The 13,809-nt window shown below is 53.4% G+C and overlaps 1 protein-coding gene across 6 annotated transcripts in view; it reads left to right on the forward strand.

Moving 5' to 3' along the window:
• The window catches only part of RPS6KA2 (ribosomal protein S6 kinase A2), a 375,942-nt gene extending 362,133 nt beyond the window's left edge, over positions 1 to 13,809 (forward strand). For all 6 annotated transcript variants that reach the window (XM_007186070.2, XM_057527592.1, XM_007186071.2 and 3 more), the window contains 6 exons: positions 602 to 760; positions 2,257 to 2,418; positions 4,981 to 5,057; positions 6,294 to 6,411; positions 9,935 to 10,072; positions 10,751 to 13,809. In XM_007186070.2, the coding sequence (XP_007186132.2) occupies positions 602 to 760; positions 2,257 to 2,418; positions 4,981 to 5,057; positions 6,294 to 6,411; positions 9,935 to 10,072; positions 10,751 to 10,876 (780 nt within the window). In that variant the 3' untranslated portion in view covers positions 10,877 to 13,809. The remainder of the gene's footprint in view (positions 1 to 601; positions 761 to 2,256; positions 2,419 to 4,980; positions 5,058 to 6,293; positions 6,412 to 9,934; positions 10,073 to 10,750) is intronic.

Consider the following 13,809-nt stretch of genomic DNA (forward strand, 5'->3'; position numbering starts at 1 on the left):
AGTATGACTAAAGCTCTCTTTATCTACTGCTTTTCTGAAACACAAGCAGATCAGCCCTCCTACCTCCTCTCCTCCCGGACTCCCAGGGCTTGTCCCCCCTCACAGGGCACAGCCGCGTAGAGGGCCCCCGGGGTCAGGCTCCCCACCCACCCCGGACCTGCTGGGTCTGGCCGGCCTGTCAACCTGCTCCTTAAGGTTTGAAAAGCGCGGCCCTGGAGAACGCTGCCCCCTGGGGCTGGGCCAGCATCCGCGTTGTCAGTCTGAACGTCGCTCTCCCAGAGGCGGGGCAGTACCAGGGTTCACGGCAGCTGAATCCATCCACGCAGCTCTCAGCCCTGCTGACCCATGCCCTGCCCAGCAACAGATCATTAAAGCTGTTTTTTCCCCAAGAAGAGCCTTGTCTGGCATGCCTAGAAAATCTTCCCTCGTTTTCTACAGAAGTCTTGTGTCTGCTCCCAGGGAAGCACTGAGACGCCAGGCCCTCTGCACTGACACGCCCCCTGCCCCTGCCGGGGCGGCCCCTCTTTCCCAGCGGCCAGCGGGCCCGCGAGGGTGCCCACGAGGTCCCTGAGGCCTGTGTGTTCTCCCGCCCCACCCCCAGGTCTACGACGACGGGAAGTTCGTGTACCTGGTGATGGAGCTGATGCGGGGTGGGGAGCTGCTGGACCGTATCCTGCGGCAGAGGTACTTCTCGGAGCGGGAGGCCAGCGACGTGCTGTGCACCATCACCAAGACCATGGACTACCTCCACTCCCAGGGGGTAAGGCCCCGCCCCCTGGGCAGCCCTGCGCCTCGGGGGTGGGGGGGAGGACAGAGGAGGAGCGGGACCCGGGGGCGCTGAGAATCCACGGGCTCAGGAGCTGGGAACTCAGGTGTCCTCGTCTTCCTTGTGAATCACAGCCATCCCTCTTGGGTCTAAATGATTTTAGGCACACACGCGGTGTGTCCAGGAGCTAGGTCAAGAAATTAAATTCACCGAGACCAGGTAGAGCAAAAAAGTAGTTTGGGCTTGATAAAGGGAAATTTGGAATGTTCATCAATTGCCCTGTTTAGAATTGAATTCCTCCACCAATGCCAAGGAATATGGTGATAAAATGACAGTGACCACTGAGGGTTCCAGGCGCTGCTCTAAGCTCTTCGTCTGGGCAGTTCTAGACTCTGGATCACACCCATTTCACAGATGAGGAGACCAGAGCACAGAAGGGTTGCATATCGCGCCCAAAGCTGCATGCACAGCCGGGTTCTAACCCAGCACCATGCTTCTAGAACCCTTGCCCTCAGCCCCGGACCCCCACCTTCTCAGCACCTCCCAGGAAGCAGCAGTGCTTCCTTGGCCAACCGTGCACGTGTGGCTGTCAGCTTTTAAAATGCAGCCCCGTCTGACCGGGACATTCCTCCAGGGCCGCACGATGGTCATTTCCCAGGAGGTCAGACTGTAGAAGCAGCCCTTCAGATGATGGTTTTGCAGATTGGCTTCTGTTGCACGAGGGGGGCCAATAGACCTGGAACTGAAGTCTTTTGTTTCCTGGCCATCGGACCCCTGTAGGCCGGCTGCCGGCCGTGGCCCTTTAAGCTCCCTTCTCTGTCCTCTCCCTGGGTATTAGCAGGACAATGAGACACGTGGGCCCAAGCCATATGCAGGCACACCACGTGTTCTTACAATCGGCCTCTGTCCCCTTCAGAAGAAACCGCTTTGTGCCCTAAACAGCTGAATAGCCGCTGTGCTTTGAGGTGTTGCCGGCCCGTCCTTGGTGCTCAGAGCGCCCTGACGCTCACTCCGCACAGATGCGGCTCTCGGATTTCTGTCCGCTGGCCGTGTGCACATGACAGAGGCTCCTTGTCTGCGTCACCCGCTGGGGTGCCCGACACCTGCCCGCTGGAACGTGGCATCACACAGCAGATGTTTATCTTTAGAAATCTTCCATCCATGTTACTGAGCTCACCACCAGTGTCTGTCTGTGCGATGGCCCCAGCGGGCCTCCCTGATCGTGGACACATGCTTACTCATTTATTCATCCAAATACTCACCATCTGAGGGGCTTAGGTGGGGTCCTCGATTTTTGAGTGTCAGTGTGAGAGAAAGAGAGGGGGGAGGACCTACAGAGATTAGAGCATCCCAGCCGATTGCTTCCTGCCTCAGGACCTGCCCAGAATAAACGACTCCAAATAAACCCTTATCTCCTGAGTGCATCCCCGCTTCTCTCTCCTGCTCCATCCTGGGCCCCAGCTTAGGCGTAATTCCTTGTGCCTCTCCAGGTTGTTCATCGGGACCTGAAGCCGAGCAATATTTTGTATATGGACGAGTCTGGAAACCCTGAATCCATCCGAATCTGTGACTTCGGGTTTGCCAAGCAGCTGCGAGCCGAGAATGGGCTGCTGATGACCCCCTGCTACACAGCCAACTTCGTTGCCCCGGAGGTGAGAGGCCCACTGAGCCAGCGGGGAGACGGCCCTTTCCTACTTTCAAAGCCACTGCACAGTTTGGTGTATTGGAGTCAGCAGTAATTCTAGAGGGTAGAAATGAGAAGCTTCGGTCTTTTTTTTGCTCAAACACAGTTATTTTATCATTTTATTTCCTATTCGTAAAATTTGTAATGGTGAGTTTTGCACGTAGAATTGCCATTGTGCTGTAGACGATTTCGATCAGATCTACCTGTCTGTTAGGAGTTACGGTGAGAAATAATGTGTCAGTCTCTCCTACAACCGGGAAGGGAGCCAGTGGGTCGCCTGGGATCAGAAATCTCCCCAACAGCTGCACCAGGAGAGAGTGCACGTGCGTGGACTTACTTGGTGCCAGAGTTCTTGCTCCAGATTGTTTTCCAAAGCCCCAGAAGCGAGTCAGGTGCTATGGGATTGAGTGTTAGGGTTCCGCCGAGATTAGCGGATGAGAGCGCACGTGAATCCTGAGGGACCTCCCTCCCGCCCCCTCTTCTCAGGGCATCAGAGACCTCGGCAGCACATCTCGTATGTGCTGTGCCCTTTTCAGGCTCCTGGGGATCATTTCCGGTAGGTCCTGAAGTCACTGATGTGTTTGTGAAGACAAATCCAGTTTCTTGCTTTTTAGAAAAGCAGCCAAACCTGAGATGCAGGTGAGAACAGGACTGGAAACAGAAGAGGCTGACATTGCTGATGGGGGCGGGGGGGGGGGCACGGGGGGGAGGTCAGGAATGAAAACAGACATTAGTTCTGTGTGGATCCTTCTGGTGGTTGAAACTGCTCCAGAGTGGCCCTGGTGGGTGCAGTGACAGGTACAGAAAGTCCTAAGAGAGAGGCATGCTGGCCCCTAGTGGCCAGTCTGTGAGCTGAGAGCTGACCCAGGTGGGGTCCACAAGGTGACCACGGCCAGTGGTCCACAAGGAAGATGTCCACGTGCCTGCCAGGATACGGATGGATACGCAGCTGGGACCATCATTAGGCTGTCCAGATGCTACCTGTAGCCCCTTTAAGAAAATCTGGTTCTGTTTGAGCAATATTATTGCCGTATTTGATCGCTCCTAATGTTAATAGTATTGGTTTTAGTGATTAGAGACTACCTTACGTTGGTATATTACTTTACCATTTACTGAGCACTTTTACCAGTATTTTTTGCTTTTATCCTCCTATGCCACATGGAGTGGACAGGGTAGATACTATTAGCCACAAACACCTCACAGATTCAAAAAAAAACAGACTCCATGTGTTGAAGGGATTTTGAAGACCACTCAGCTAGTGAACATGGACAAGGGCTTGAACACCGAACGCTTGGTGTGTTCACACGCCTCGGTGACCTACCATGCTTCAGGCACCACGCCTGAGGTACAAAGATCCCGGCCCTGGTGTCTAAGGAAATTGAACACGGCTCTCCTGACTTCACGTTCAGTGTCAATCCAATAACCTGCAGTCGCCCGGAGTGCTTGTGCTGCTTTCTTTATTGTTATTCAACTGAAAACGTATCAAGAGGATTGCCCTCCCCTGAAGTGTGTAATCCTGGGACGCATGAAAACGCTCCCGTGTTAACTAGTCCTCAGAAACTCAAACACAGAATTACCAGGTGACCAAGCAACTCCACCTCTGGGTACAAACCCAGAAGAGTTGAAAGCAGAGGCAAGAACAGATATCTGTCCACCCGCGTTCACAGCAGCAAAAAGGTGGAAACAACCCAAGTGTCCATCGATGGATGGACGGTACAGTGGAATATTAGCCTTAAAAAAGAGGGAAATCCTGTCCTACGCCACAACGTGGATGAACCTTGAGGACACCGTGTTGAGTGTGATATGCCAGAAAGAAAAGGACAATTATGTGATTCCTCTTATATGAGGGACCTAGAGTTGGCAAATTCATAGAGACAGAAAGTTACATGGTAGTTCCCAGGGGCTGGGGGGAGGAGAGGGGGAGTTGTTGTTTCATGGGGACAGAGCTTCAGCTTTGCAAAAGGAAAAGAGTTGTGTGGATGGGTGATGCTGACGGCTGCCCAGCAATATGAATGTACCTAGTATCACGCAACCGTACACCTAAAAACGGCAAAGATGGGAAATGTTATGCCAAGTATACTTCACCAGAGTAAAAAAAAATTCTTCTGTTTTGTTTTGGTTTTTGTTTTGTTTGGTTTTGGGTTTTGCCACACTGCACGGCTTGCAGGATCTCAGTTCCCCGACCAAGGATTGAACCTGGGCCACCGCAGTGAAAGCCCGGAATCCTAACCACTAGGCCACCAGGGAGCTCCCAAAATTCTTCTGCCTTAAAAATTAAATGTTTCCTTTTCAGTCTGTCGTGTATCTGGCAAGAGCCAGGGCTCCCTGTGTGCGCGGGTCTTTGGGGAATCCTACTGCAGGGAATTAGGGTTGGCTTTGCGGCGATAAACAACAGTCCCACTGAAGTCACCCCTCATCCCCAGCCATCCCCCCCACCCCCGCCGGGGTTATGGTCCCGTCACAGCAACATGCTGTGACCTTGAATTTTCCCTGCCAAGTGCTTATCCGTCGTCTGCTTTTCCCCTGGCAGGTCCTGAAGCGGCAAGGCTATGACGCGGCTTGTGACATCTGGAGTCTGGGAATCCTGCTGTACACCATGCTGGCGGGGTAACGCAAACCCTCACGTGGGTGTCGGCGCTCAGGGCACCCCTGCCGAGGCTGCTGGCCCTTGTGGGCCTGTCCCTGTGCACGGGTGTGGGCCCACACCTACAGGCCTTGAGTTCAGTCTCCCGAGGCCCCTGCAGGACAACCAGAGAGCAAGGGCAGGAAGCCATGCCTTGTCGTTCAAGTGTGTCTCTGGAATTAGGGAGCTGGGGCTCCACGGCTCAGCTCAGCTCATCAACAAAAACCCAAGCCTCTGACCACGGGTCCGCGTTCTCGCCTCTGCACCACGCACCCTCTGCAGAGGTCATAGCATCTTTCCTTCCAAACACCTTCTCGAGCCAGGAAGCAGCAGCGAAGAGGCAGGCAGCCCAGGCTCCGGGTCGTAGATTCACCCTCACTAGCTCTGCTCCCGGGTGAATCACAAGAGCGACTGAGAATGGCCTGCTTTTTGCGTGGCCTCAGTGAGGTATTTCCTAGTCAATCAGTGACTAGTGTCGCAGTGGTGGGGGAGCCCCGGTGAGCCTGGGGCCGTGCCCTGAGGGCTGCGACAGCAAAGGAGGCCCTGCACTTTCTTCCCAATCCCACACTTTGTGATTCTTCTGGTGCTTACCTTGCCAATACATAAACTAGGAGCACAAACCCTGCCACTGAAGGAAGTGCGTTAGAATTACATATAATTTCCTTTCTGGGGAGGTTACACTGACCCGCCCTGGCTTATGTGAAGGAGTGACAGTAAACATCTATCACACACTTGCAGTGGGGCAAGAACCGTTTGCATTTTGTGTGTGTTGGTGTGTACCGCTGCTGTAGATCCCTGCGAGTGTATTATTCTGCCCATTTTGCAATTGAGGTTCAAAAAATTCATTTGTCAGAGAAGCCGGAGTTGGTAATAGATCGACCATGGGTCTCTCAGACTTCAAATCCCAGGCTCCCATCCACTATATACCACACTGTCACCATGGAAACCGCATCGCCGGGCAAACCACTGTACCACACTGTCACCAGGGAAGCCAGAAATGGTCCAGAAAGGCTCATCCTTGGGTCCACAGAACTTTCTTCACTGGCCGAGTAAGGAAAAGAGACACAGCAGTAAGAAATAAATTACACTTTACCATGAATCCTGGATTTGGGGCATGATGGGAAAGAAAAAATTATTCTTTTTACAACAAAGAGGCAAAATGAACTTTATCTTAGATTATAAAATGGAAGCTCATTACCACAAATTCTCTCATCACACAGATTTACCCCTTTTGCAAACGGACCAGATGATACCCCTGAGGATATCTTGGCAAGGATTGGCAGCGGGAAATACGCCCTTTCTGGGGGAAACTGGGATTCCATATCTGACGCGGCAAAGGTGAGTACATTGCCCGGTGCTCTTACTTCTTAGGCATGGAGATTCTGCAGTAACCATTTTATCTTTGAGGAATGCGAGAGGATACTTCTCGTGTAAATAATATAGATATTTTATACTCATAGATTTTTTTTAAGACACACAGCTAAAAAAAAGAAATTTTGCAAAAATATTTCATAGCACTTTTCACATTTCCTACAGTCTTGGTGTATTAGGGTTCTCCAGAGATACAGAACCAATAGGATGTGTATGTATAGAGACAGAGACAGAGACAGAGAGAGACTAAGACAGAGGGTGAGAGATTTATTTTTATGGAATTGTAGAGGCAAGTCCAAAATCTATAGGGCAGGCCAGAAGCCTGGAGACTCAGGGAAGAGTAGATGTTGCAGCTCTCGTCCAAAGGCCGTCTTCTGGCAGAATTCCCTTTTCCTCGGGGACTTCAGTCTTTTCTCACTTAAGACCTTCAACTGATTGGATGAAGCCCACGCACATTATGGAGAAGTTGACAGATTTAATTGTTAATGTCACCTTCACAGAAACATCTAGACCACTATTGGTTCTTTTTTTGGGGGGGGTGGTGCGTTGGCCTCACCACACGGCCTGTGGGATCTTAGTTCCCCAACCAGGAATTGAACCTGCACCCTCAGCAGTGAAAGCGCAGTCCTAACCACTGGACCACTAGGGAGTTCTCTAGATGAGTGTTTTTCGTTTTGTTTTGTTTTTCTTTTTTTTCATTGAAGTATAGTTGATTATGTAAGTTTCAGGTGTACAACATAGTGATTCACAAGTTTTAAAGATTGTACTCCATTTATAATTATTATAAAACATACGGGTGTTTGACCAAACACTGGGTACCATGGCCTAACCAAGTTGATGCAGAAAATTAACCATCACACTCTTAGGGATGTTGCAAAATGATTGCCCTGAGTGTTTGCAGACTGATCAAGTAGAGCTCTGGTACAGGGGTGTATTTCTGTCATTAAAAAATACTTTGAACTGGGGCTTCTCTGCAGCTGCACCATTTGTGACCAGCCCTGTTTCTCTGTCCATCAGACTTGGAATTCCTCTCTAATCAAATAGCAAATTATAGTCCAACCACAGTAAGAAACAGCATCAACAGTCTATTTCCTGTGTTTCTATAAAATGACCAGAGGAGGAGAAATTCTGGGGTTCTGATTCCAGCTCTGCCATTACCATCTCTGTGTGACCTCATACAGTGATGGTGGAGGAGATGATGGAGGTGATGAAGGTGGTGAAGAGGATGGTGGAGATGGCAGAGGAGATGATGGAGGTGATGGTGAAGGTCATGGTGGAGGAGGTGATGGGAAGTTGTGGAGGTGATGTGAAGGTCATGGTGGAAGAGATGGTGGATGTGGTGGTGAAGGTCATGGTGGAGATGATGGGAATGGTGAAGGTCATGGTGGAGGAAGTGGTGGAGGTGATGGTGAAGGTCATGGTGGAGCAGATGGTGAAGGTCATGGTGGAGGAGATGGTGGGAACAATGGAGGTGATGGCGAAGGTCATGGTGGAGGAGATGGTGGAGGTCATGGTGGAGGAGATGGTGGGAACAGTGGAGGTGATGGTGAAGGTCATGGTGGAGGTCATGGTGGAGGAGATGGTGGGAACAGTGGAGGTGATGGTGAAGGTCATGGTGGAGGAAGTGGTGGAGGCCACGGTGGAGGTGATGGTGAAGGTTATGGTGGAGGAGATGGTGAAGGTCATGGTGGAGGAAGTGGTGGAGGTGACGGTGGAGGTAATGGCAGCTGGCATTTAGTGAACACTTCCCCTGTGTCACACCCTGACACCCGCAGTGCTCCTTCCATCCACTCTGTTTTGAATGGGTATGGGAATTGTCTTAGTTCCAGTTCCCACAGTAGAGCCACAGACCAGGACTTGGGTGCTGTTGGTTTCTTTGAGAGGTGATTTCAAGCAGGAGTAGGGGGCAGGGAAAAGTTGGCAGGAAAGGAGTCCGTCAAGTACAGGACACGTTACCAAGGTCACAGCTGCAGGGAGAGGGTTTCGCTGCCTCCCAGGACCTTTTGCCGACTTCTCCCTGCTCCTTCCCTGCCATATCTTGCCCTCGCTCATTCCCCTGTGCCTTTCCCCTCTCTGTGCTCACCACACAACAAAACCTCCAATCCTCCGAAAACAGGCAAAGCCTACAGATTTGTATGTTTTTATAATACTTTATCTGCCTCCTGCATGCACTGTATAAAAACACACTGCTTTACTGTGAGCTTTTTTTTTTTTTTTTGGCCTCGCCACGCAGCTTGCAGGATCTTAGTTCCCCAACCAGAGACTGAACCCCTGCCCTCGGCAGTGACAGTGCAGAGTCCTAACCACTGGACCGCCAGGGAATTCCCTACTGTGAGGTCTTGAGCCAGTCAATAAGGGTCTCCCTGCTTTCATTTTTTACACATGGAAATGGGGAGAACAGTCCTTCCAGGAGATATTTGTTTCAAGAAGTTACCAAGATTAATGTTATCAAATATTAAAAGGCATTGTATTTCTCTGTAGAGGAAGGATATTGTATTAGTGTATAATATTTCTTCGTGGCGGTTGATGACCACAAATTCTGTTGAGTGGTTCAACTTCACATTATACAGATACTCTAACTGATTTCATCTCATTTTGGAATGTGATGGGAACAGTAAAGGAAGGAGAGGAGGCTAGTGGAAAAGCACGGACTCTCGCCGAGGCTCTTCCTTGGGCACTTGGTGAACAACTATACACATCACGTCTTCACCTACAAAACAGGGATGTAACATTCACCCTCTTTCCCCCAAGGACAGCCCTGATGGCTCACAAGAGCAGGTGACTGAAGCGTGTGAAGACAGTCTCATGAATTCCATGCAGACGCCAATCACATTTCTAATTGTACATGTGTGTACATGTAGGTACACACATTTGCATGTATTGCCACATGTAAATCTAAAGTGGAGCTCAGTCCTTAAACCCATTGTAGGAGTTTTTGTTGCTATTACGTTACAATCAAACAAGAAAATCACCTCTATGAAACATGAGCCCCTTTGGACACAAGTAATGGCAACAGATTGTTAATCCCACAGTTGGTGATTATTTGTAGCAAATATTTTTGGATTTGAGGATAGTAATATTTATTATATGTGATAAAATGTAACTGAGGACATTGTTATGATTGGTTTATATCCGTGGGATAGTCATTATTTCAGCTTCTCCCTTTGGAAGATTATCGTTTTTACTCAAATAATATTTCAGTAACTTACACACGCTATTGAACGTCTCCGCATTTGATTTCTCTTCAGACATAAAATCTTTAATACTGTATAAACCTGGGGTGGTCCACCAAGTTGACGATGGTTAAAACTTTAAAAAACTTCACATGTGTCTAAACCTGGAGGTAGACGTTTGGCCCCGGGTGCGGAGCTTCACTCTCAGCGCGGTGGTTAGGTTTCTCCGCGAGGAGGAGGAGGGGACTTCTGCTGGGAAGCTCAGAGAAGCAGCGGCGCTCACTCCCCTCCCCCCCCGCTGCCCTCCCCCCCCCCAGGATGTCGTGTCCAAGATGCTCCACGTGGACCCTCACCAGCGCCTGACCGCGGTTCAAGTCCTCAGACACCCGTGGGTGGTGAACAGAGAGTACCTGTCCCCAAACCAGCTCAGCAGACAAGACGTGCACTTGGTGAAGGTACCGACCGCCGGTCCCCGCGGCAAAAGGGTGGGAGCGGGGACTCCGGAAAAGCTGCTCCGATACCTGCACGGCTAACCCCAGGGGCCACAGGGTGCCGGAAGGGAACCAGTAACAGGCCCAGACAGGCATCCCAGGTGTCTTTACGGTTACTTGGTTCACCCCATACGTGCGATCACGTGCCAGACTCTGAATAAGTGACAACTTCTGTTAACACAGAAGGGGTGGGGACCCTCCTCGGGGAGGTGTGCACTGCCCCCAGCCGTGCAGCGGCTGGGGTTCTCCTGCTGGGAGCCGCCCATTCAGGACCGTCCGAGGGTTTAGAGCTGCTCCAGGAGCCCAGTCACCCAGGTTGGGCCCAGACCCTCCGGATGGGCAGAGCTGGGGTGTCATTGCCAGGAGGGCGCCCCAGGGACCCAGCAGCCGCAGAGCAGATCGGGGGCCGGGAGGACCTCACCCCGGGGCTCCCTGTGAGCCCCAAGCGTCTACCCCAAGTCACCGCACGGTTCACGGATGGGGTCGGGGGGGCGGGTGGACACGGCACTCAGAACTACATCCTGATGTTTAAGAGCCGGTGCCCCGTGGTCCTGAAGGAAGGCCTCCCGTAGCCCAGGCTCGGCGAGGCCCAGGCCGGGTCGGGGGCCAGCACCGCGTCACCGCCGCTCCCTTGTGTTGCAGGGAGCGATGGCCGCCACCTACTTCGCTCTGAACAGAGCCCCCCAGGCCCCGCGGCTGGAGCCTGTGTTGTCCTCCAGCCTGGCCCAGCGCCGGGGCATGAAGAGACTCACGTCTACGCGGCTGTAGCCGAGCCCGGCGCCCGCTCATCCTGCACCTCCTCGTGCGGCCGGAGAGGATCCGGGCGGGCGACGTCCCGACGCGGGGCTGTGCCGACCTTGCCACCTCCGCCCCCAGCCCACCAGGCGGAGTCCTGCCGCCGCGGACCCTGGCAAGCACCTGGAGGCCCCTCCGACCCGTGGGTCTCACGCGGTCATGGCTTGTGTTTCCGTGGAGAGACGTGTTTCCCAGTTATAAAGTCAGCAGCCTGGTCTGATTCCCAGCACACACAGCCCAGGTGGCACGGTGTGAAGGTGACGGTTAACGGCAGAGCCCTGGGGGCCCGGCTTCTGCGCCTCTGCCCTTGCCCACGGCTGAGTGGCCGGTGGGCACAGGGCGCCTAGGAGCAGACGCCTGGTCCCTCCAGATGATCCAAAGAGCCCTTGTCTCATTGCCCCCCACGTGGGACTGAGGCCCCCGCGTCCTCTCCTGTTGCACATCTGATGGGGCGAGGCCACCCCAGCACCGGGGGCGGCAGCTTCGCCTCGGTGGCCGCGTTTCACGAGAATCGCTCGCGTCCCCGGGAGGGAGCCAGCCAACCTGTGCCCACGTTTTCGCGTTCTCCTGAGGACCGGGGCTGCAGGAGCGGCTGCTTCTCGCTCCCGCCCCGGCTCAAGGGTCGCCGCGGCCGCCCCGAGCTTCCGAGAGGGCCTGGCCTTCCCTGAGCGCTGGCTTTCCCCTTTCATGGAAAGCCTGTGGCCCGTGGGAGCCCTCAGTTGGGTTGCCTCCCATCGGTCCCTTCTCGGGTCCCCTGGAGACCCCTGCCCGGGGCCAGAGGGGAGCGGAGGGTGTGTTGCCGAGAGCAGGGGCGCCCTTTGTGGAAGCTGTGCTTTCGTGGCGTGCTTTGTGTTTCTGTTGCACAGGTCTGTCCTCACCTGACATGTCAGGGCTATTTGATGTTTCCCCCGGGGCGTGTGAACACAGGAGTGGGTGTGATGCAGGGCGAGCCACCGCCGGGGCCTGGAGGACAGAGGCCTGTGTCCTCCCAGCCGGCCCCGAGCCAGGGGGCCACCGGCCAGCTGACCGGAGGGCCTTTGCCCACCGAGCTGTGACTGGCCAGCATCGCTGGGCACCCCCTGCCCTCGGGGGGAGGGGGAGCTCCTGTTGGTCTCAGCTGGGTTTTCACCAAGAAGACAATTTTTCAAGGTCCCTCCATTTCAACTCACTCTGGTACCCAACTCGACCGACAAAAACAATGCCACCTTCTAAAAAATAGCTCCCTAGCTCGGTCTAATGGTTTTCAGACCTGAAAATATAAACGTATCGCAGAAGCTTTAATTATCCCGTGAGCCATTTTTTTTTTTCCTCAGAACCACAAGGAATAAAAAGGTGGGGACAGATTCATGTACCTGTTTTCCCACAAAGCCCTCTTGGGCACTTCTCCTGTTTCTCAATAGAAAGTGCTTTTTCCCAAGGCTCAAAAGACTTCCACCCACAACAGTTTTGTTTGGGGTCAGAACTATTTTGTCTGTCATTAGAAACTTAGGAAAACCTGGGTAGTCCCAGGTCACAGATTTTGCCCTCCCAGAAATCGACAGTGGCCCTTGTATCTTGTGTTTGCCGCACAGGCAACGTCCGGCCCATCAGCCTCCTGGGCCTCTGTCCTGGGCGTGTTGGCACGTTGTTGGTTTGCTTGAAGTCCGTGTGTTGTGATGGAAGCGGACAGAACGGAGAGACAGAGATGAAGCACGGCTGGGAGAGCAACCAGCGCGTGTCCTCTGTGTGTCACACCAGCCCCCTTACGTGTGCAGCCTCAGTTCTGACCGTTCAGAACCCCGCGGGGATCCCGGGACTCGCCCCACTCCGGACCCCGCCCGTGGCAGGGGCGCCCCCGGCTCTGCTGAACCAACTCGAATGCCCTAAGATACCTCCACTCCCTCACCCTTCTCCAAAACAAAGTGGTACTTGAAACCCTTCTGCAGAGAGGCAGCCTAGAGAAGCTGAGAGCCTATTTTTAATTGAACTGGCTTAAGTCTTAAGTAGCCAGTGGCTGGGCTTCCTAACCGGCAGTCGGTATGTGAATGAAGGTGCGATCACCGCGTTATTCACCTGTACGGGGCACCTCCACCATTCACGCAAGGCCTTGCGGGATTTGCACACGTGGTGTGACAGCCCAGCAAGTTAACTGGCTGCCCTGCCCTCCTGTAGAGTCAGACCCCCTCTGGATCACCAGAACCACAGACGTGGTTGTGACAAACCCGAGCCCGGGGTCTCAGGCCTGCAGCCCTGCCGGTCGCCTCTGTGGTTCCCACTATAGCCTCATCCACCCCGGCGCCCACCCACTTTAAGAGAAACACCTGACGCCCCCCGGAGGGAGAGCTTTGCCCGATGCTGCCCCCCACGTCACACTGGGCAAGAGTGAGATTTCACTTGTTCCCCAAGGGCAGTCGGTCGTGGTTTCAAACTACCCGCGTGTGTGTCGCCGTGTGGAAGGCTGTCAGAGCTCTGAGTGGTCATGGCTCCGATGCGAGCCAGTCCCGCTCATTAATGGCGTGACCCAGCGCCGCTCTGGGGTGGTGACCTTGCTTCACTGGGTCCCTCCAGCACAGGAGGAATCTGATCTGCACTTGTTCTCTCCCACGTGGTTTGGTGGCCCTCACCGCTCCGAGAGCCGTGGGATTCTAGAATGGAAAGGACGCCGCAGGTCCTGAGTGACGAGGAGAAGCCACCCGCAGGCTCAGGGCGTCACCGGGAAGGGACCTGCCAGCTGCGGCCGAGCCCACCCTCCTCCGAGGACACCGCCAGCACTTTGTGTCCCTGCCCGTGTCCGTGTTTACAGGGGACTCTCGTGTTCACGCTTTATATTTTATGTTGGAGATGGGCGGCCACTCTACGATATTTATTACGCTTTCCAGACTTTCTGAATAGATTTTTTTAATAAACATGGGTTTTATGAAGTGTAA

The sequence above is a fragment of the Balaenoptera acutorostrata genome, chromosome 14, assembly GCF_949987535.1.
Source record: "Balaenoptera acutorostrata chromosome 14, mBalAcu1.1, whole genome shotgun sequence".
NCBI classification, from domain to species: domain Eukaryota; kingdom Metazoa; phylum Chordata; class Mammalia; order Artiodactyla; family Balaenopteridae; genus Balaenoptera; species Balaenoptera acutorostrata.